This window comes from Durio zibethinus, chromosome 20 (assembly GCF_047325235.1).
Source record: "Durio zibethinus cultivar Kanyao isolate XHJ-2024 chromosome 20, ASM4732523v1, whole genome shotgun sequence".
NCBI lineage: Eukaryota > Viridiplantae > Streptophyta > Magnoliopsida > Malvales > Malvaceae > Durio > Durio zibethinus.
Window position 1 is genome coordinate 2939303 of NC_143181.1, and position 23837 is coordinate 2963139.

The 23837-nt window shown below is 35.8% G+C and overlaps 3 protein-coding genes and 3 pseudogenes across 8 annotated transcripts; 3 read left to right on the top strand and 3 right to left on the bottom strand.

The window, feature by feature from the left end:
- The first annotated feature begins 243 nt into the window (after positions 1-243).
- LOC111315095 (uncharacterized) lies at positions 244-2250 on the top strand. Its single transcript, XM_089749229.1, has 4 exons — positions 244-468; positions 575-619; positions 1713-1745; positions 1857-2250. The coding sequence occupies exons 1-4, from the start codon at positions 432-434 to the stop codon at positions 2033-2035; spliced, it is 294 nt and encodes a 97-aa protein (XP_089605355.1). The 5' UTR covers positions 244-431; the 3' UTR covers positions 2036-2250.
- Positions 2090-3895, top strand: LOC149513044 (uncharacterized; annotated as a pseudogene). Its single transcript, XR_016330691.1, has 6 exons — positions 2090-2179; positions 2358-2369; positions 2453-2592; positions 2734-2904; positions 3018-3168; positions 3284-3895. The product of XR_016330691.1 is annotated as an uncharacterized LOC149513044 (transcript).
- A 224-nt stretch (positions 3896-4119) lies between these two features.
- On the bottom strand, positions 4120-8231 carry LOC111315456 (uncharacterized). Of its 4 annotated transcripts, XR_002693299.2 has the most exons (6): positions 7265-8231; positions 6834-6948; positions 6100-6738; positions 5795-5975; positions 4470-4624; positions 4120-4381 (listed from the first exon to the last, which is right to left on the bottom strand). XR_002693299.2 is itself a non-coding variant. In XM_022917171.2 (5 exons), the coding sequence occupies exons 1-5, from the start codon at positions 7339-7341 to the stop codon at positions 4599-4601; spliced, it is 1038 nt and encodes a 345-aa protein (XP_022772906.2). In that variant the 5' UTR covers positions 7342-8231; the 3' UTR covers positions 4120-4598. The 4 variants fall into 4 exon arrangements, 2 of the variants coding, with proteins under 2 accessions (XP_022772906.2, XP_089605354.1); XR_016330652.1 differs by having other exon boundaries at positions 4120-4624; positions 6061-6738; positions 7265-7577; XM_022917171.2 differs by having other exon boundaries at positions 4120-4624.
- LOC111314882 (protein arginine N-methyltransferase 2-like) lies at positions 8102-10602 on the top strand (annotated as a pseudogene).
- Positions 10603-10735: 133 nt separating this feature from the next.
- On the bottom strand, positions 10736-13182 carry LOC111315457 (subtilisin-like protease SBT1.7 pseudogene; annotated as a pseudogene).
- Positions 13183-17806: 4624 nt separating this feature from the next.
- LOC111315459 (acyl-CoA-binding domain-containing protein 3-like) lies at positions 17807-21593 on the bottom strand. Of its 2 annotated transcripts, XM_022917173.2 has the most exons (5): positions 20519-21593; positions 19673-19778; positions 19477-19568; positions 19317-19383; positions 17807-18124 (listed from the first exon to the last, which is right to left on the bottom strand). In XM_022917173.2, the coding sequence occupies exons 1-5, from the start codon at positions 21391-21393 to the stop codon at positions 18113-18115; spliced, it is 1152 nt and encodes a 383-aa protein (XP_022772908.1). In that variant the 5' UTR covers positions 21394-21593; the 3' UTR covers positions 17807-18112. The 2 variants fall into 2 exon arrangements, with proteins under 2 accessions (XP_022772908.1, XP_089605356.1); XM_089749230.1 differs by lacking the exon at positions 17807-18124 and having other exon boundaries at positions 19160-19383; positions 20519-21587.
- Between the last annotated feature and the right edge of the window lie 2244 nt (positions 21594-23837).

Here is a 23837-nt window from a genome sequence, read left to right on the forward strand (position 1 = left end):
AAATTTTAATTTAATTTAAAATTAATTAAATCGACTGAAATGAACACCTAAATCCTACGGAATTTAGAAAGGAAGAAGCCGAACGAATGAAGGGAATGCCAAATGATTACGTATAGTGATGTGGCCGGACAGACATCGGCTAGGATAAGCGTAAAAATCTGTCCAAAGCCGATTTTAAATAATGGAGCAGGCCTGGCCCATCAATCTGACCCAAAAACATCTTCCCTTACCCCTAAACTAAAGGGGCATATGTATAATTTCAATATCCAAACCTTTTTCCGTGCAAACCTCAGTTCCTAATCTGAGTCTGTTCTCCAATACTTGTTCTTTCCATTGAAGATCAATTACGTAATCTTAGACACCAGTTCTATTTCTTACAGTTGAGTAGGGTTTGATAGGATCTGCTGCTTTCATTCAGCTCCGAAGGCAAAATGATTACAAACTTCAATGGTTTTGGTGTTGGCCTTGGTATTGCCCACGTTTATTTTTCATTTTTTTCGATGTTCTATTGAAGTAAATTTCTTGTCTTTGAGCTTTCTTCTTTTCTGTTTTTTTCTGTCAATTTTGTTTTCAGGTTTTGGCGTTGGATGCGGCTTCGGAGTTGGATGGGGTTTCGGAGGTCTCTTTTTCTTTTTCCTTTTTTTTTTTTTAAAATCTTCTTGCAAAATTTAAGCTTTCAGATTAAATTCCCATGCATAACGATTTCACTTCGGCTGAAATATATATACCCAACACTGGAAAATTGATAATATTTGATCCAATGAAGTAGCTAAAAAACAAAAAAAAACCTACTTGTTTTCATCATTTGTGAGATATGAGACATGGACATAGGGACTTCTTTTCCGCCTTGGTTGTTGATGTTAGTTGAATATTATAATTTTAGTTGCATATTGATATTAGATATAAGACTCTAGGTTGAATTGTTGACGTCAGATGAGAATGAAGTACCGATTATGATCTCTTCATTATCAGTTAGTGATCTTTAATTGTGTTCATCGCTTCATCTGTCAGTCTTAGCTTGCTGGAGATATCTTTTGAGATGTTATAAAACTATATGGATGATGATTATTTCTGCTGATGCTGTTGGGCATTTTATTTGGCAATTTACTGAATCATGATAGTTAGAAGGTCAAAAGATCAGAATGTGTCGATTCGTTGAGAATTGGTAAAGTGCTTTTTGTTTCCTGTTATCTCAGACACTTCCTCTCTTTGCTGGAAATGAGGTTTGAATCTTATAGCATCTTTCTTTAATGAAGGGAATGAGATCTCTAGCCATTTCTTTCTGTTCTGTTGTTGTCTTTATTAGCTAGTGAGAAAACTATAGGAATTGTGATTGTGAAGGTTTGGAACTTTGAGATAGTTTAACAAGCTTAAACTTAGGATGCCATTTTTTTTTTTTTTTTGTATAAAATTTATAAAATTATTTGTTTTGTTTTGCTCCATCAGGTTTGGGATGCATGGTGTGCCTTTTAACTTTTGTTATGCAGTAGACAATTCATTCCATTGATGGAAAATTATAGATGGTTTAATTATGAACTTTGTAATCATTTAATCACTGCTATTTCATACTTTATAGATATATGTAAATTCTTACACCTTCTCTCTAAATCAAGGTATTGTCAAGATTCTAAATTTATGAATATTTTCTTCTCACTCTATGGATGTGGTAATAAGCTTTATCTCTTATTTGTGATTTTTTTTCTCACCTTCAGGGATGCCTTTGAATATCTTAGGGCTTGGTGCAGGTATTTCCTTTAATACTTAATGAACTCCAACGGTTCCATTTTTTATCTTCTTTGCGGACTCTAAATTATTAGTCAAAAGTCATTCACATTGTATTTATTCTTTATATGAAGGTGGTGGCTGTGGTGTTGGCTTTGGCCTTGGATGGGGCTTTGGGTCTGCCTATGGTGGCCAGTATAGGTCATCTAGGGTCATATTCCAAGGCTTAGAATTTGGCAAAGAGGATCGAAGTCAGGATGGTGCGTTCAAAGAAACACCAAAAAGCACCAAGGAAATTCGTGCGCAACAATAATTTCAGTTTGGGGATTGAATTCAGACGGTAACGAATGAGATATGGATTAGAGAAATGTCATATTTTGGTGCATTTGTCCACAAGTTTTTGCCTTTAAGTAGACAAATTAAACGGGGAAATCCTGTATTTACTTTTGTATTGAAGGTATTTAATGTCTAGTTTGGAGTCATGCAAGTTCAGCAGGAGGAATCAATGAAATTGAGTAGATTGGTCAACATTCTTTATCATTTTATAGGTTTTACCATCCAAACCAGAAAAATAATGGTACATATTAAAAGCTTGAATAAGAAACCTCGGATTTAAAGCTCATTAATCTTAACAGTTAGAGATTGAGGTGATAAATTACGAGTTCAAAAGCTTGAAATGACTGCAACTAGTTGGTTGTAGTAACAAGGACATTTCGAAACTCTGTTCCAGGAAAAGCCAGTTGAGGTGACGGAGTGGCTTAGCAACCTACAATTTAAAGTTCTAGTCCTTTTGGGCTTTTCTTCAACAATTCCTGGACGACCTTCGAGCACGTCTTTGGTACCTAGTCTGCACGGTTCTTCCGTGGAAGAGTAGTAAGACAAACAAACAAGAAACAAAATCAAGTGGTACAGATTTTGACCAAAAAAGGATAGAAAATACTTGAGGTCAAAGTCGTACTACTGAAAGAAAGTGACGTGTCTTATCTGACACTCCAATTCCTGAATACATAGAATGGAGTGTGGAGACCTCAAGGCCTGGCTTCCTAATCTGTTGATTTGCTTGCTGTCTTCAATCAACGAACTCAGTTACTCAGCAACATTAACCAATAACCAACCACCATGTAGACACGTGACAAATCCTCGATGGTCTTCACGTGCATGTCCTCCCCTTTCATCACCAAGGTTGGTCGGTCGCGTGCCGACTGCTCAGAGCAACCCGTCCCTATCTTTCACGCGATCCCACTTCCCTTGTTTCATTCATCCCCAAGTCTCCACCTCTTCTACCCCCTCTAAAATACACTAGTGTGTGTCGCCCTGACAAAAGGAGGCCTGGTCGCTCCTTTTCAGTCTTTCTTACAAGAACGATGGCTGAACACAGTTTTCACCCTCTCACAGGTTGCTGAACACAAATCAAAGAAAGATTACTGGCTTGTCATCGATGGCAGAGTAATCCTGCTCTCTTTTCTTCCACACCCACGAATTAAATACTGATCAGTGATCACGTTCGTCTACATATAAATTGTCTATGTAGTAAATCTTGAGACTTGACTAATTCTTGTAGGTACTGAACGTGACAAAATTCCTATCCAGGAGGAGAAGAGGTGCTGCTAGAGTCAGCAAGGAAGGATGCGACACAGGAATTCAAGGACATCGGACACAGCAAAACGTCTCAGAACTTGGTCCTCAAGTACCAAGTTGGCGTTCTCCAGGGTTGCACTTTCAATATGATGCAGCTGTCCAGGTTGCTTCAACTGAGGAACCCAAAAAAGAAAGAGATGAGTGCTTTTGTGATCAAGGATGAGCACATGCATAAATATGTAGCCCTTGTCGAGTTCATCGTGCCACTCTTGGTTGCTGGTTCCTACTTCCTTTACAGATACCTGACCTTAGGCTCATCAATGTTCTAATCGATTCGGTATTACCAGAAATTTCAAGGTGAACCACCAAGCCAATATCAAAATGCCTTTTCTTCCTTTAAAATAAATCTTGGTCTAGAATGTTAAAAACGTTAGAATTTTGCTCAACCTTAGTATGTTGTCCTTTCTTTTTATCTTCAGTTGTAGTCCTCTTGATTGTCGCAGTTGATGACTGTTGCAAGGAGAATTACCATATTCAATTACCATGACAATTGGTAAATATTACAGCAAAAAATTCTGCGTTTTAGACTTCAAAAGCTAAACTCTTGCAAAGCGAAATATAAATGAGTTGAATCAACGGGTAACGGTGAAAAAGTTGAACTCCTAAGCTATGTACTTTTGCAGCATCTAATTAACAGGAAATAAGATCAGTATGTGACTTGAAACTAGGAAGATAGAGGCGACGCGGTCATTCTTTTCACACCATTTACTTTCTCTTTTCTTCTTACCAAACACAATAGTAACAATGCAAAAAATGAGATGAGACAAGGAACTTCAACACTTTCCATAACTGAGGTCTGATAAATTAAATTTCCCACTTCTTTTCTACACTTAGTAATTAGTTACAACTTGAAAACGAAATAAGGTGAGGAAGGGGGATTGAAATGCTACAGGCTTTGTACTAATACAGAGTACTCTCTGAAATGAAAAAGAAAGAGCATAATATTACAAGATCCAACAGCTTCAGTTCAACTCCGTCATCCCTCTGCTCCTTAATTTGAACAAACAGACCTGCCCTTTATCTGCAAAGTAACAATCGGAAGGGAGAGACAAGAAGTGGTCAAGGAAAAGAGAAGGGACAAAAGGTGCTATTGCTTTTTGTTCTACTACCTTCACCCAAGACCTGGATCGGTATAACATCCAGCGACAGCATAATCTGCACAACATATACTTCTCAACCACCTTCGACCAAACAATTAGCCACTGAATATAAACTGCCGCCCAAAGATACTCTGTCCTTCATATTCTATGATAAGCGATTAAAACTGCATAGGATAATAACAACTTCTTAGACTTCGTGAACTCAATTTCAAAAAATGTGAATATGGTTACAAAATATAGCAAGAGGCAGCACTAGCACAACAATCCGAAAGCAGACGAGCGAACAATGCCTTTATTGCAGGAATAAATCAGGGCACTTAATCTTGGTTCTAATTATTTTAATACATCCCATGTGATCTCCGGCATGTCACCGTCTTCTACTAGCAAAAAGTTAATCCTTCACATAATGAATCCCCGACCTATGTTGTGCTATCTAAATCATCAAAAGTTATTGACTTCTAATTTGTTTGCAGTGAAAGCAACTACCATCATTTATGCATAACTTTATTTAATAGCCCATCTTTTCTTGTATTAGCATGCATCCATCTAATTGCCAAAAAATTTGTACCCATAAACCAAAATTGTTTTAGACATCCTTCAACTTGATAGATATCCTACAATTAATTTTAATATCCAGCAGCACTCATCCATTCTATTCAACCTGCTTTAGCTTCATCAAAAAAATCCTCATAATTTTCTCATCTCTTATGAATAATCAATCATATATACCAAAAATGATACACTTAGGAAATTTGTTGCTGTGAATACTTCTACACCATCTTCATTTTTATTTCTAAACTTGTTAAGATTACAAGTCATGCATTCTACATGACCTAAAACCCTAAGAATTTGATGTACCATTCACCAGATGTTAGTCTCATCTACTCTAATCATTTGTCCACAATTAGTATGCATTTGGAATCTCTAGCTCACAATGCCATAATATTTATGAAATACAGAATCTAAGGTCCATGGGCTAGATATGTGTTTCTATTTGTTACTGGTCTATTTGGGGTAAATTTTCTTCACTTATAGTTTGCTTCTTTCAGTCACTGGCCTCTGCACATTTTATTGCTCTCATACTCCATTGCAATGAGAATTCACCATTCAATCTAAGCAGCATAAAGCACAGAATCTAAGTAGCACAGATAACAATGAATAATGAAAGTCTTTACAAATGATAAAAATATTGCTAAAAATTTTGCTCAAATTTAAAAAAAATGCATTAACGAGCAAGTGTATGTAAGCTTTTTTCCTAATCAAATAAGCAGAAAATATAAGTAACAATCCCAAAAAGGAAGAATAAAAATAAGACAAGTTTCAGGCAAGCTCACCAATCAAGCAAAGTAAGAGGACAAACCAAACTGCTAGTTTAATGGGACGACCATATTGCATTTGATACTGAGACCTTTGAAGCTGTCTTTGAATAGCCCCATACCAGCCGTAAAGTTGCTTATTATAACAATCATCACAATCTAGGCAACTCCTAGTTCTTTCATTGCATGTGTTACTGCCCTGCAGGAGCAAATGATAAAAAGGGAACTTATAAACACTAATGGGACAGCATAGAACATGGTAGCAAAAGGTCAGGTTTCAAAACCTATATTTGAAATAGTACAGCAGTAGAGTAGACATTCACCGTTGCCAACTGTGGAGGTCTCAACAACTCTGTATCAGACTCTTGTTGATGATCTACTGCCTTACACTTCCTGATTCCATTCTTTGACCACTTCAGCTTGGCTACAGATTCCATGGAATTTAGGAAACCAGAGACGCTTGGTACCTTACGTGGAGGAATAGAGGGCTGACCATTGGAAGAGTTCTGCTGTAAAACATCATCAACAATTGCAATCTTCCAAGCACCAATGTCAGCACTAGCACTAGCAGTCCTCCTATGCCCATGTGACTTCTCGTCCTTAGCCTCAGAGGAGCTCCAATCAACAGACTGACCTGCATTCTTCAAGCAATCTGGCACTGATTCTTTATTGATTCCTCGTGGAATTTCATTATCCCTGCCATGACTCTTAGGAGGAAGTTTCTTGTCTACAGATGCAGACGGTCCGGACAAAAATAAAGCAAGTTCATTGCATTCACCCTCATTCAAACGCACCCAATGCATTGATGTCTTACCCTCAGAATGGGCTGATTCCTGCAAAGATTTTTCTATCTTTAAAATCTGATCCTCAATTGCTACAATAAATTCACGATGCCTATGTCTTGCATCCTCACTTGAACACTGACTGTAACTTGATTGGACAGCCCTTTCAAACTCCTCTAACTACAAAACAAATTCAATTCCTCAAAATGCTGAACCATGACAGCACCAATGCAAACATTCACGATTCATGAAAAAGATAGAAAGCATAAGACGACCTGCCATTTGGTAGTGCTAAGGGCGGTACGCAGATCCCTACGAAGTTCCTCGAAATTCCATGAACTAGAAACGGGTTTTTTGGCGTCTATCCATGTCCTATATGTCGATTCCATCCTTTCAAACGCGAAAAAAAAAAATTAACATGAGACCAGTTATGTTCAAACAAATACAGAACACAGAACAACGACTTACTAAAGAAACGCAAATTTTCAAGCGATTATTGAATAACTAAAATTCTAAATCTTAATTTTACCATTTGGGAACCTAATTAAAAAAAAATCATGCTTTAAATCTCAAAGACATGAGTCAAAGCTGTAATCTTCTTTAGGTTTCAAATTATGTCTATAAAACAAAAGAAAATTAATAAAAATTAGGAGAAAAAACAATCGAGCTGCAAAATGAACCCTAAAAAATAAAAAAAATTATTTACCTGTCAGCAGATTCCTGAACTTCTTCAGCCACAGAGAAGAAAGGATCTTTCTCCCACCGATCAAAACTCGAAGCCATTTCAAAAACGAAAGAATAAAAAAAAAAAAAAAAACCCTCCTTTTCGAGTAATTAATCAATTAATTATAATTAAATGAAACCAAATCAACAATCTAAGTTCCTCTAAAAATACCGAAACTGACGGCGTAGATCAACGAAATCCTTTAGATTTGATATGCTAAGGGACTGGAGATTAAAAGAGAGGGTGAAAAACAAGAGAGAGGAATCAGAGGAAGAGACGGAGACGGATATCTTTAAAAAGTCAAAGACAAAACGGTCATAGCAGCCACGAAAAATGATTAATTTTTTTAACCAAAAAAATTTAATTTTTTTTACCAAAAAAAATTAATTTTTTTTCTCAAGCGGAAGTCGTTTTGTGCTGCTGATTGTGTCGTTTTGTTATGGAAGTCAACGACAGTTTCTAAACTAAAACTAGTGTACATGGATTTATAGTAAGATTTTATTTTTTGGACTCAATCTAGAAAGTGTTCACTATCTTCTTTTTTTTTCTTCGGTCGTTTGAAAATCAATAAAGAAATATTAAGCTTACTTTCATTTGAAACGAAGAAAGTATTTGATTTTGTGAGATCCATAAATCTAAAATTAATCATATCACATGTAACAATTAAAAAAAAAAAAAACCAATCACCATAGCATTATGGTTCATTAAGGACATAATTATGAATTTAGAAAATTCAGGGGAGATTCCCTTAACTATACCATGGTTTAGTGGAGGCAACTCAAAAAAAGAAAAGGTCTTGACTCTTGAGCTGTGTCGGACATGGAAACAGAAGGAGAGCACTCTGCGAAGCTGCAACAAACGGCGACGTAGCTAAAGTGATTTTGATAAAATCCCTAGCCGACATCTCCTTCTTCGACAGCGATGGACTCACACCGCCAAGCTCGGCCATACCGATGTGGTCAAAGCTCTCCTTGACGCTGGCGCGCCCTGGACCACTCTTTCTCCATCTAACAAATCAGCTGGTGACTTCGCCATGGACTCTAGCCACCAGGACGCTTTTCAAGTCCTTCTCAATGCCGGCAATCTGTTACTTATTTGATTTTACTTGTAAGTATATACTGGAATTTTAATATGGAAGAGATTAAGAGAGCTGAAAAATTCATTAAAGTGAGTCATTGGAACCACTTAGAGCAATTCATTAGAGCAAAGAAAAGCTCCCCATTGATTTGAAAAGGGGGGAATAAATAGGGAATTATATAATGTGTGACATTAAGCATCTGTAATTGAACAGGAATCCAGGCTGAAATGGTTTTGGGAACCATTGCTAGGAAAACAGAAAAGGATGGTGATTCTGAAGAGGATTACTTGGAAGATAGGGTTACTTTTAGTGAGGACAAGTTGATGGACTCTGATATCAAGGCTGTGACTGTGATGATGGTTTGGGAGAATCCATTGATGGAAGCTTATGCAAACACTGTTTGCTCTGGAGGTGGTAACATAATCAATGTTGGTTTTGGCATGGGTCTAGTTGATGCAGCTATTCAGCAGTATGGTCCCGCCACGCACACAATTGTTGAAGCTCATCCACAGGTCTACGAGGGCATGCTTCACACTGGTTAGGGCAAGAAGGATAACGAGAAAATAATATTTTGGGAGTTAGCAAGATGTTCTTTCTCAGCTTGAATGATGGTAAATTAAGATTCATTTGACCACTCAATCTCTATGCATACATATATATATATATATATATGTATGTATATGTATGCATCACCATGTGTGTCATTCATCTGCTATGATATGTTTTCTTATTATTCTGATTAAAAATTAATCCTTGAGTTGCTGAGATGGATCAACTTCATTACAAAAATTGGTCGTAGGCAATGCTAATTAAGTCTATCGCCACTCTATAATTATATCATTGGACTAAATTACGGTTTTTCTGACATTGAGATATGCTAATAAAGCTGGTTCATTCATTATTTTATCACACTAAGACATTTCACCTACCAAACTCCTACAATTTTCATGAACATGTAGTATAGTTTCTCTGAATGAGTAGAATTTTTTTAGTTTGACCTCTAGTAGTTTGAGTTCCTACCTTTAGAAACGTAGACACAAAAGTAAAAAAGCTATAAGAAATAAGTGCTAACTGCTAATGTAGAGTAACCTCTTATCATGAAAATGAATCCGTGTGGTATATATAGGCCTACCTACCTATATAAATAACTCCTTGAGTTGTATGCAAAACCTTTGTATGTATTTTATTTGACAACTATAGAGAATATTATGAAGATCTGAGAGAGTTTCATCAGCATCTTCCTAAGTCATTGAAGCCTGGAGGAATCTACTAGTTTTTTAATGGCCTCTGTGGAGGTAATGCATTCTCCCAAGTTGTTTACTGCCATTAAGTTTCACTAGAACTAGAGAATCTGGGGTACCCGACACAGTTAATCTCCTTTCCTTCTATGCATTGCTTGGGAGAAGAAGTTTGGGGAGGTGTGAGTCAGAAATATCGGCAACTTGATAAGTATTATCTCCCTGTTTGTCAGTCTATACAGGACTCTGAATGATGAGTACATATTTCCAATGTGAGAATTGTTTTTCTCCTGTAAATTTGGATTTTGATCTCAAAAGCACGTCGATATCATCTTTGACCATTTCCAGACTTTGGATGGTTAGGATTATGTAAGATGACCGATTATATATGATGTTGCAGTATCTTTTTGCTGCTGGATTGACTATGTTCAGAGAATTGGTCATGGAAAAAGAACTAATCCATGTGCTGAATCTATCACCCATTCCTTTGGCTGGTTAAGCTTTGTGGTTGAAAAAAAGGACAACTTAGTCAGAATTCTTTTTTATAGTTTGATTCTATTTAGAATACTCATCCATAAGCAAAATTTATCATGAGTCAATATTTGCCTGAAGCAATCATTATACATGCTTCAGATAACAAGGAAAAAATGAGTTTATAAGGAGAGATACATGAGTCAATTAATATTTTCATCATTGCCAAAACAGATATCCTATCCGAAAGATCTTTTAACTGTCGTAATGAATAATTCTTTGTTTAAATTGTTCTTCAAACTACCTAAACTGTAATGAAAATCTATTTTCTCCAGTTTCTTGTTGGTTATTTTCCCTTGTTTCCTTTGGTTTTACTGTGGCAAAACCTTGCAATACACATTAAAAGCAGCCAAATCTTAGATGCCCGTGATTAATATCCTATGTTCTGTTTTATCTGTTGGTTATGCTGCAATGCTGAGGGGCAGACCAAAAATCTTTAGTTGATTAGCAATGCTTGATTGCCGAGGCGGCAAGTCTTTGCGTAAAATCTTATAGGTATGAAGTATGAATTTAATGGCAAAAATAATAGAAATAAAAAGAAACAATTATGATAACAGTAACTCCTTTTATGTTGCTCAATTGTGTCAACCATGAAACACAGGAATGTTGGAAGAATTCAAGATTTATACGAGACGAATCATAACTAGGAATACTGTCTAAATTCACATGCCAGTTCCTTATACATGAAGTCATTGTACAATTATTCCCCACCTTGTTACGAACTTTTTTTTTTTTTAAACCCAATTTACTGTCCCCTAATTTTCTTGGATAGCATTTATACTTACAACTGGCTCTGCCTGCACAGTTGCTGTAATATTAGATAGTATAAGACGGATTCATTATACTGTAAGAGAAATCTCTAGTGCTTTGAGGGCACTTGGCAGTTCCAGTATTAGTATCATGAACCCAATTGTTGTCATGGTTATGTCCAGCTGAAAGCAATTGGACTACCAACAATGTGTTTTCCGTCTGACCATTCCAGACGGGCAAAGCTGGTTGTACCAGATGGCATAGAACTAGCTTTGAATGTCACGGTATAGCTCTTTTTCTCGTATTGCGCGCTGAAACTTAGTGTTGCTGGCTCAACCGAGATTTTCACTGCTTGTGTCTCTGAATACAAAGAAATTTTGTATGTTGCGGGGGCACCAACATTAGTAAGGGTTCTTGTATATTGGATGGTGCTTGAGACGCCAGTACCACCCTCTTTGCCTGAGGCAGTTTCCAAAGGAACAGAGAAGGATGGGTAATTAAAATCTCCCAGGGTGTACTTTTTGCTTGTCAGACAGGTGAAGTCTCTGTGCGTAGTGCTTTTAATTTGATTTTGTGTGTAGTTCAAGGCACAAAGAAAACCAAGATAGTCCTCAACAGTGGCATCGTAGACAAGGCCAGGATCAAGGGCTGCAACTGGATCCACATGCCCGGCACCATAATCGAATGGTGTTGCTGGTCCTCCTGTGGCAACATCTTTAATCTTTTCACCACTTTTGTAAGCTGTGTAGGCTGTGGTCATGAGGGCAGATTTAATGGCTGCTGGACTCCATTCAGGATGAGCAGCCTTGATAAGTGCAGCTAACCCACTAACATGGGGGCATGACATTGATGTACCTGAAATGATGTTGAAGTCTACATGCCTGTGGTCACTCGCTAATCCTGTCGGACCAACTGCACGAGTCCAACCTGCAAGGATATTGACTCCTGGTGCAATAATGTCTGGTTTAAGTATTGCTGGAGTGACTGGATTTGGACCTCTAGAACTGAATGCTGCTACCACGGGAGATGGTTGAACACCTAATTTTGTGGTTCCAGGACCAATTATGGCTGTTGGGTTATGATCAGAAGATAAATATTTCTTGATTGCATCTCCAGTCTTCTGCCCAACAGCTGCTGAAGGTAAGAGATACGCATCGGCAACTAGCTCTTCTCCGTAAGTATCAGTGTTTGTCAAAATCATCCCTACACCACCAGCAGCCTTCACCACCACTCCTTTTTGCACCCTCGCACTCCCCCCTCGATCACATACCACAATCTTCCCCGAAATTTTTTCTGGAATCAAACTTCCTGCCATGCAAAGGCTTCCACTACTTGAATTACTCGCATTACCACCATAAACTAGTGGCACCGAATCAGATAACTGCTTTCCATTATAAAGTGTCACGCCAGAGTATTGCTCGTCGTTTCCCAGAGTAATAGAGGCAGGGAAATCACGGTCCAATGTTCCAGCACCCACGGTAGTTATCCATGGTGCAACATTTGACAAGCTGCTGGGCCTGGGTCCACTATTTCCTGCTGAACAAGATACAAAAATTCCATACGCGGCTGCTGTGAATGCTCCAATGGCGACAGTGTCACCATAGTACTCCGATATTCCTCCACCAATTGACATTGAGATAATATCCACTCCATCCGCAACAGCTGTGTCCATGGCTGCTGCAATATCAGAGCTAAAACACCCACCAAGCCAACACGCCTTGTAAATGGCAACTCGGGCATGTGAAGCCATCCCACGTGCTGTCCCAGAAGCGTATCCTAGCAAGTTAGCATCAGGCACAACTGACCCGGCAGCTGTAGTTGCTGTGTGAGTTCCATGTCCATCATCATCTCTTGGAGACTTTGATTCCATGGTTTCATCAATGGGTCCAAACGCAGCTTCATACCCTTTTGAGAAAAATCTGGCACCAATTAGTTTCCTGTTGCAGCTTGATGAATTGAAGTTTTTGCCCACCTCACACTTGCCTTTCCAGCCAGATGGCACTGGTCCAAGCTCAGAATCATCAAAGCTTTTCAGCTCGGGCCAAACTCCAGTGTCCAATATGCCAACAATCACTTCACCCATTGAATCAGAGGTGGGGAAGAGGGCACTGTTCTTTCCTAATCCAAGGAACTCTGGTGTTCGAGTTGTGTGCAGTTCATATCTTACTTCAGGTAGGACAGAGAGAATTCCAGACTGTTTTCCAAGCGATTCAGCTTCCTCAACTGTTAGTCTCGTAGAGTAGCCGTGAATTACGTTTTCGTATGTGTAAAGCATGGATGCTGATTCTGAGACAGATTTTAAAGATGAATCATACCATAGGGAGTGATCAGTGAAACTTTCTGGCATGTTCGACTTATCCATGTGAACTATGTAAGTTATTTTGGCTTGCCGGATCTTCTCTTCTGCTACCACGCATGCGCAACACAAATTCAGAAATAGAAAGATTTCTATTAGTTTGAACTTCATGGGCTTCATCTCCGCCGTCGAGCAATTGACAGGTTCTTTTTTTTTGGTAGAATGAATTTTGGAAGAGAAACAAAGCTCAGGCTGAATTAAGTAATAGGTTCTCTTCCTAGTCACCAAGGGTCTACTATATGATGAGATTGGTTTGCCTCAAAATCCATTCCCAAAAAAAAAAAAAGCCCTTGTTGAACACTAGTAATTTCTTGTTTCAATGATTGATGTTTAAAATAAAATAAAATAAAATAAAATAAAAAATATATATTTATATATTAAAACACCTAAAATCCGATAAAATTCTATGGCAGACTGTAATTACTAGCAAGTTGGGACTAAGGAGCGAGCCGCAAATGATTGCCACTATTATGGGTTTTTACATTTCTTGCATCAAGTCATTCTTCTTTGCTAATGGCTGTCAAAATGGGAATTTGTTTACTTCTAATGGCCCGAAAACAGGGAATTTACTGTTGCTTGTTAAGAGAGGTTGGCATTTAAAGTTGATTTAGTGCTTGCTGTCATAATGTATTTGAGCAAACCACCTAATAAATTCGTCGTAAAGGCTCACAAATGCGGAAGGAAGTCGCTATGCTCAGTGGCTAGGCCCCACTTTATGTTCCACATTTTTTCTCCATTTTACTCTGAATGCATCAGATACAAATCTAATTCAATACATATACTTATAATTGAGAAGTTTGCAGCCTGACCAAAGCTCAAGTGAATAAATTCCAATGTAAACCTTTACTTGACGGATAAAGGATGGAAAGAGAAGTTAAAACAAAAGGGAAGCCTGAAATTGTCAAAGATTTTGTTTTGGAATAGACGGTAGAGATTCCAAATTTTACAACAATTAGGCACTCTGTCACACTTTAACAGCTAAGCAAAGTTCCTTTCAATTTTAGTCATTCCATTTAGACATTTACAGGTCACCATCCGAGTTGAGCACTGCTTTAATGGCTTAATCTGCCTGTTGCTTTCATTAGTCTGTAAAAATTGTGAATCTTGCTGGCAAATCTACACAGAATTAGCATGAACATGTATCATGTTGGGGATTGTCTCTTTTCATGAATTAACACGAAAAATGAAATACCAGGGAATTGTTTTTCATTATAAATCTGCACTAAATGACAAAGGGGAAATGATAATGATTGAAAGAAGGAAAAGACATAGTACTAAATGGTAATAATGGTGACTATTAGAATATGTTATCTTTCTAGATCGATCAGCACCGCCTTTTCACCCAAAATCCCACCTTCGATATCTACCAATGATCATATACAAAGCGATAGTGGGGAATGGATACCACTAATTTCCCATTTGTTCAAGATGCTGACAAGGATTGAAGCTGTCGGCTGTTTAACTTATCTTTAATCCAAGCATTTATCATTGCCATGTGGTGGTGCCATTGTAGAAACTCATGGATTGGCATTTCCAAGGCAACTAATGCAGGGCAGAAAAAGAGAACTTAGACTGTGCAGAATGTGAACATCGAGTCATTAAGTCATCTGGCCTTATAAAATTATCAAAAAAGTAATCAAAAGGTTCATAGGAAAGAGAGGGTTTTGATTAGATGATGGAATTATTGGAATGCTTAATCACAACAGACTCGAAAGCTTTGTTTCTCCCACTCTCTACTTTAGTGGCAATTAGCTGGAAATGGACGCCTACCCCTACCCTCTAATAATAGCCAAGTATTTATAGTTATTGTCCAAACTAAAATAGGTTTTTTAGGACCTAGCTTGCGCGGTTCTCAGTCTATTTCTCCAAAACTTTACTCTCATAGAAGTGTCAATTTGTCTTTATATGAACTGCTGATGACCATGTAGCCTTTTTCACTGCTCCTTTAGCCACCTCTAATGTATAACCCAAAAGAGAAACAATCTGCAGAAGGTATATCTACTCGGTGAATGGCCATAGGGTTAAAACTGGACGGGTATATCTATTGTGTTGTTATTAGGTACCCACTGGCAATATTTAAATTCATCCAAGTTATCCCAAGTTTTATTTTTTATGCTGAAAGAGATATTTAGTGATTGTATCTTAATTATTGTAATTAAAATATTAATATTTTATCGACATATCAAGCTGATAAAAGTAAGATTTTATGAAAATTTTAATAATTCATAATAAGTTGAGGATGATCCTAATTCTTATATCCCACATTATCCAGATAAAATAATGAAATAAATGATATAGAGATATTATACTACCAAGGAGTGTATATAATGCGTGATCATAATAAGTGAGCTTGTGTAATTTAAAGTTTTATAGTGAATGATCATATTGATTGATCACAAGCCTTCAACTAGCACTCTTACTAATCTTACCGGACTCAAAACATTTAATTTTGGACCTCACAAACCTGGGTTCTTTTAGATGTTGATGAGGTCCATCTTCGGGCTTTGTATATCTTCAGAATCCAGTCTATTTCTTGCTTTATTAAGCTTTTTTCTGTGGTCAATATAAAGGTTAATCAATAGCGTTTAAAGAATGGGAACATTGGACCATTTCCCGTTGGAGATGGTTCTTTTTCATGTCGGTACCTTATCAATTTCAATTCATCTCCAATCATGTTCGCAAATTAATAGATATAATGAGAAGGAAAAAGGAGCAATGGTTGGCTGTGGTTTCAGAATCTTCAATCTTTATTCGATTCCTTGAGCTTTTTTTTTTTTTTAATGGAATCAAAGCTTTCATGTCCTCCGACCCCCTTCTATCAGTCAAATTTGATGTTTATGTTTCGAAACAAATTTAACATGGATCAATTAGCGGTTGCTTTCATTTTCTAAACTCTTCTTGTTTTTGCTTTGCAAGATTGTTAAAAAGCTTGAGTTACATATTAGACTTGTTGGAAACATATACAAATACAATATTCATAAACTTAGTTTAATTGATAAGAAAAAAATTTTCATTTCTTTATCAATCAAAGTTTAATCGAGTATTTTGATATCAAAATCTTGAATGTGTTATATCAATAAAAAAATATAGATTTTTAAAATCATTTGAGAAAACAAACGCAAATTTTAAAATTTTTGGAGTTTGCTTATCTGTCACTTTCGCAATAAAATTTTAGTAGTGAATGTTGAACATTGAAATCCATCAATCATCTCCTTTTTAAAACTTTTCTTGAAACACGTTTCGTCGCAATTGAATTGACAGCCATCAAAGCCGCTTGCAGGCTCAAGTTCAAAGGCAGTCGCAGCCTCAATTATTAAAGCATGCGGATCTGTTTAAACATCAAGCGAGAAAGAGGATAGCAAAATATCAAATGGGTGAATTCGAATTCTTTGTAAATGACGGTAGCCATAAACGTGGATGGAGAAAGACATGCCCAAATCACTCATTTGATTCGTCTTTGAATTGGAATGACCATAATTCTGATAGGGAAACAGATGGCCGGGCCAGCAGGATCAGGTGCAAGGCATTGTCATGACTTTTTTTGTTCTGTTCGCTTGTGGTTGGGTAGTCGGATCAATTCCTCTTATCATTTTCATTCAAGGATTGACGTCCACTTCTTTGAAATAATATATTTGTATTCATTAAGATGGGTCTTATCAGGATCAATTTTAAAAATAATTTCATAATTAACTAATTATGATTAAGATTTATAATTTAATTGATTCATTCAGTTATTAAATCTAAAACTTTTTAAATATCTACATAACTTTCACCATTTCTTTCATAAGTATGTCATTTGCTTCTAGTTCCTATTAAACGTTGTAGATAAGGACAACTTTTTTTATCGTGAATTCAATTCAATAATTTGCTCCAGCCAGATTTTTTTTTTCTTACAATCCAAGACTTTGAAATTGGGATCATATGCTGATCGAGGGGGCCCCCAAGGAAAATCCAAAAGTAAGGTGGTTTGAGTCCAAGAATCAAGTGTACTAACTACTGAGAATCCTATATCTTTTACCAAAAACATTAAAAAAAAAAAAAGAGTAGGTTACAAACTGACCCCACTAGGAAGACTAAGGAGAGAAAGGGTCAATAACTCCATAGTTAAATGCGAATTCAAAAGTTGGTGACAGAGTATTCAAATAATTTGTCACAAGAGTACTGTTCTAGTGTTTCCACCTAGTGGCAACGTCACTGGGTCGTTGGTCCTCAAGCAATGCTTAGAGCACCATTACATGGTCCATAATTTCAAATTCTTCAAGCTCAAGTCAAGCCCATTTTCTTGAAAGGCCTTCATTGCTAGAGGCAAGGCCATAGACCCAAATCTGATTTTGGCGTGGTTTCTTATAACCCAGGAAACCATTTTTATTCATCCCAACCTTCCCCTAATCCAAACCAATGGAACAGATACTCGCCAAAAATGCCCCCTGGGGAGCTGTGTTCATGCAAAGTGGGTCATTGGTCCAGCACCCTCTAATATAAATTTTAGAGTCAAAGAATAAAAGTTTGCTTGTAGAAATAAAAATGTAAATGATTGAAAAGTATACAAGCCAAAGGAAAGAGGCAAAGCATTGAAACCATGAACACTAGGTAAATGCATACAATAGCATTTTACTTGAGCAATCACAACCGGATAGCCATTTGAGTTAGTAGAAACATGGGTGTTTCACATGTTATTTACACGCATAATATACAATAATTAACAGTTATTTAACCACGCGACATTATTTACTAGCAGGAAAAGGATAAACAGCACGAAAGATTAATTCAGTCCAGGCAGATTTTTATACATGGTGGTGATATAGTCTTGTTTCTGACCATGCAAACCCAGGAGAATGGCCCCTGTGGTTGGGGAGATGAAGTCATGGTAATGCTAATCAGTCTTTGCCCTGAAATTTCATAATAAATAAAGTTATATTTAATCTATTATGACCAGAAGCAACATTCTAGTAAAATAAGTAATCAGACAGTTCTGTCCTAGATGTTACCCAAATCAATAAAGAACCCAAAATCCTGAACTTGATTACACTTGAATTAATATATGCCCTCTAGAGAATCACCAATAACAAATGTTGAATTAAACAGATTACAGAAATAAGCTTCAGCCTCACATTCATGGAGGCTTGTGATAATTATTAACACAGCTGGAATAGAATAATCATTCATCAACAATCTTAACTCTCCAAAATCATAAAACTTGGAAGGCTATTTAAGTTTACTAAAATAATAAAGAAAAAGGATCATTTGCAACATGATTTGCTGTTCTAAAAGATGAATCAAGTTGTTTCTGTGCATGACAGAAGCTGAAAAATGGAAGCACTTGCCCTTTCAGCAAGTACCTAGCTCCAGAATAAGAGGAATGTTTACACGTTATCACATTTCTCGTAGATGCCTAGAAAGTTGCTATTAAGTTACAGGAGTACTACAGATACAGGTTCTAATTCTGACATTATCAAGTTATGGAGAATGGATCAAGTGAGAGAATAACAGCTATCACCATTTAGGTAATTCAGCTACTGGAACCCCAGAAAATGAAGAATAATGAATGAAGAATGATTTTAATGTAGTTATCTTCTCTAAAGTAAGTTAAGAAGGTAACAGTCGTCACTCCTTTAATCTGTTTTGCAGACCCACCAAAATATTTTGTTACCAGATTTCGGGTGCTTTTCTTTCAACATTTTAAAGATTTATATAAAAGAAATGTTGTTAAGTTTCTAGATGAAATCTGTGGTGTTTTTAGCCTTTTCAGGAGAATATCTGCTCAAAAGCAACCCTTAAAATGTATTAGCATGGTAAAATAATGACCTGAAAGTGCAGCCACCACATAAATTAGTAGGCCATCATCCTTTTCCTTCTGAAGATATCGATGTTATACATAATTTAGATTTATGACTACAAATATCAAGACATTTAGATCCTGCATTGTCCTTTACTTGTCAGCTATTTGAAACTCGTGACTTTGAGCATACACGCATAAGTTGTGCATGTTTGTTTGAGAAAATGGTTTTTCCATTGAACCTATTCATAACATCTTTCATTTCACATAAGCTATATAGGGAGGAGGGGGAATGAAAATAATACCTGCTTCTCAAAGCTTGTGTTCTCAGTTATGTCACCTCCTCCTTTAGGAGACTTCAAATCCGCATTCCTGCAGGACATGAAAGCAGTGGCTCAAATTTTTGGTGTGATAAACAATGACATGAGCACAAAAGAAAATCTAAGATTGCCAACATCAAACCACCTTTCTTGGGTAAAAATGTTCTGATGATCTGGAAATGAATTTATATCAGGGGCCATGGCACCAGGAATTCCTCGGTCTGCTTTATGCTCTCCCTATACAAAGAAGTAGGTCAAAATAAAATTTGGCAAATATTCTTTGTAATGGAAGTCACTAAAGAAATCAAACAAAGTCACCGCCTGAAAAGCAAGGGGCTTACATCAGAATTGTCTTCCATCCACCCTGGAACTCTGTCTGAAAGAAGGGCAACATACTGCTCCATAGCCGCCTCTGGATTCATGTTCCCCAGCCTTTGCCAAGCATTCCTTGCACAATGCAAGCAGTGCCGTCCATCACTCACACATAGCAGCTGTCAACCCTGTTATTATAACTACCAATCAAGCTATACCGTGCAATTTGGTATAGGCTAGACCCTAATGAGTTTCACACTCAGCTTTTTTTCTTAGTTCAACAAAATTTCCCAATTATAGTGGTCAATCCAAATTCGACCAATATAGAAAGTCTAATGATTTGTGTCATTCCACATTGACTTAAGTGTGTTTTAAATAGCTCTAGTCATATGAGGCATTAAAACAAAAACTGGACAATGTGTTATCTCAAATTTGTCAACTAATGATATATGTTCATTCTCAACTTCCGTTCTATTGGTTAATTGTAAGATGGGAAACAAAATGACCAATAATATAGGCTTCCCACCCTTCTTATTTTATCATCTGATCACTTAAAGTTTTCTCAAAGTTAACCACACTTTTCAATTTGCGATTTATAAATTCATTGTGTAATCGCTTTCTAAATTGTTTAAACTAAAAATCGTATCGGTGGTTTTGACATATGATAAAAATTTAATGTATCAAGGACGATATGTATACTTCCAAACTTCAATTTCTTTAATCTATTGAGCTATTGATCTTTTCCTCCACAATGAACACAAACGTGAGAGACATGTCCAACCATCCACATTCACACCAACCAAAAAGATAGAGCAAAAAGAAGAAGAAAAATCGATCAACAAATAGTCAAATATGGATACAGGAAAGTTTGCTACCATTTGGAGTGAGAAGAGACCATGAAAGCCCGAGGCTGTGGCTCCCGACAAGGCCCTTCGGTAGCAATCTTGTGGAGTCCATAAAGTTCCATCTGAACATCATTCCCCAAACCTTCCAAATCTCCTTTATGCTCAACAAACTTCGCAGCATCAGCAAAAACCTTCTCCAGTTCACTCCTCTCTATCCCCTCCCAATCATCATCATCACTCTCTAGTTTCGCCTCCTTTTCTTCTTCCCCAAGTCCTTTCCTTCGACTCTCTTCAACGCTAATCGCTTCAGGTTGCAGTTTGGTTTCATTTTCAGCCTCTAATTCTTCACCAATTTCCCCAACTTCTTTTTTCTCCATCTTCTTTTCGACAACAATATCATCAAGCTTCACCTCGATTTCTGCTTCACCGACCTTAGCTTGTTCTGCTTCAAAATCATCGACCTTCTTTGCAGTTTCTGGAAAAAATTCAACTTCCTTTTCACTTTCAAAGCCTTGAGCTTTCAATCTTTCTACAGCCTCATAAACCCCACCTTCTCCAGCTTCAGATTCATCAACCTTGTCAGCAGTTTCTTCAACACATTCAACTTTCTTTTCACTTTCAAAACCATGATCAACCCCAGCTTGTCCTGTTTCAAAAACATCGACCTTATCAGCACTTTCCTTAACAAATTCAACTTTCTTTTCGCTCTCAAGGCCTTGAACTTTCAATTTCTCGGTAAACTCCAACGCTTCCATGATAATCTCATCATCAACATCAATCAAAGATTTTTCCTCCACCCCAGAAACAGAATCACCACCCATAGCCAAGGAAACAATCTTGGCTATAAAGAAAGAAAAAAGAAGAGCAATCAAAGCTGTCAAAAAGAGCTCCAGGATAATCTCCATGATTAAAACTCACAAACCCAAAGATTAAAACAGAAAGAAAAGGTGGGATTAATGAGAATTAAACTGGTCTAACGATGAACTATATAGGGGACCTTTTATTTTTTTTTTGCAAAATTGTAAAAGATGTAAATAAATAAAAAGAGAGAGAAGGATGAGAAGGAAAGGATATTTGTAGAGCAGAGCAAAGCATATTCGGCTGTGAGAGGGGAATGGGATTGGGATCGCTTTCGCTAAGTAAATGGAGGCGGAAGTGGGACCCTTGATTGGCTGGCAACATTGGTTAAATCACCGATTTTTTTAGAAAAAAAGTGCATAAGCCGCCAAATTGAAGCTGACGTGGCGACAGTTTACGCTATGCACCGGGTCGATAACTGTCATCCTGATTTTACTTCCGTGTTTGATTTTTCCTCATTCGCATTAATGGCGCGTGTGGTTACTGTTTGGCTACAATAATTCTCTCTCATAGGCTTCTTTTCCTGCATTTCTGATTTCCATTTCTTGCTGTTAAGGTTTTCGGTTTTTTTCTGTTCCGAAATGTAAGACTTAAAAATGTTAATGTGTTTTGTAAATATCGTGATTTGCGTTGACAAGGATGTTCTTCTTTAATAACGACTTTTAACTCGTTTTTTTTTTTCAATTATTTTTTAGTTTTTTTCATCCCATAAACCATTTTTTTTTTGCTTTAAAATAAAATAACTATGATAAGCTCTAAGATCAAAACACAAAATGATCATATTATTTTAAAATAAAATTTTAAAATAATAAAAAAAATTTAATTATTTCAAATTTTTTTAATAAATTGATGATAAATTTTTATATATTTAAATATAAACTAATAAAAAATAAAAAATTATTAATTTCATTAGCTAATAATATCTCAAATATTCAAGTAATATTTTTAATTTGATCTTTTAGTTTCTTATAAAATTTAAAAAAAAACTTATAACTTATTAATCTGTAAAAAAAAAGAAGAGTAAATCACAACTCAGTAAGTGTAGGCTCATATACCTTATCGGATCAAGTATTGTTTTCATATATATCATATAAATCATTCAAAAAATTTATCAAATCATAATGTCAAAACATTTAAAAAATCATCATTATGTCAAATATTTTGTAATCTATAAATCAATATCAAAATATATCAATTCATAAATCATTGCAAAATATGTCGCTATTCAAATATCATAATTAAACCAAATCATAAATTAATTTTTAAAAATCATAATAAAGCATTATTATTATTATCATTTGTTTATTATTAGCTACGGTCACTATTATAATATGTGACATTGATCGTATCAATAATTTCATCATTCTGATCATTGTTAACTATTATAAGCTGTTAGTCAAGGCTTAATGCTAACTACTATAACTCGTTATCAAGGACGTATGATTATGGCTATGCTAATTATTGTAACTCGTTATTCAAGATTGTAGAACTAGTTTTGATATCGATGATCTCACTTTTCAGATATGTAAAAATATAATTATCATAAAATCATTCCTTAAATATAAATCATTTTTTAATTTAATTCATAAGCAAGATCTATCATTTACATAGCAAATACACAAAATAATCATATGTTTGATCGTATTTTCATATATCGAAAATAAAGAAATATAATACTTATTCATTTAGAAACATACATATATATAGGTTCGAAAACAAGCAAAGTGTGTGAGATTTTATTTACATCATTTCGATTCCACTATTTGATTTTTCTCTCAAAATAATTAATGGCTTATTCAAGATCATTTCAACATAACATAAATTAATCAACCCATTTTGAGATCATTTATGCTAAAAACAACTAAGCTACATAAGGGTTAATTCAACTAACTAATTCTGGTAGCTTGCACTAATATCACTAAAATGACCATATCTCAAATATCTAATTCAAAATTAAGATATTTTTAATGCATTAAAAACTAGACTTGATACGCTTTATAATCATATATGGTCTACCTCTTAATTCTTTATATATTAATTGTAATAATTCTTAAAATTCATGTCATATGTTGTTGCTAGATAGTATGTATACTTTCTAATACAAATTATATATTTATTCATAGGAAACTTCAAATTCAATTTTGCTTCTTTAGATGGAAAATATACTCAATAAGCTTTTTAAGTATATATGGCTTAATCCATAATTTCTTACATAAAATTTAAGACAACTTTCGTAATTCATTACTAATGCTGCTGTCATGTTGCCTATACCTTCTTAAGTAAAAATTTGACAACTTTTTATAAAAAACTCAAAATCAAGTTTCATTTGTTTCATTGGAAATAGATTCAACAAGCTTTTCAACAATATATAATACTTATAGTAATAATCTATCCATTAATACAAAATTTTATTTTTAATTCATTGTTATAGATAATAGTATCTCATCAAAACAAATTTTTTTCTTTAATTTTTAAAAACCAAAATATCTAC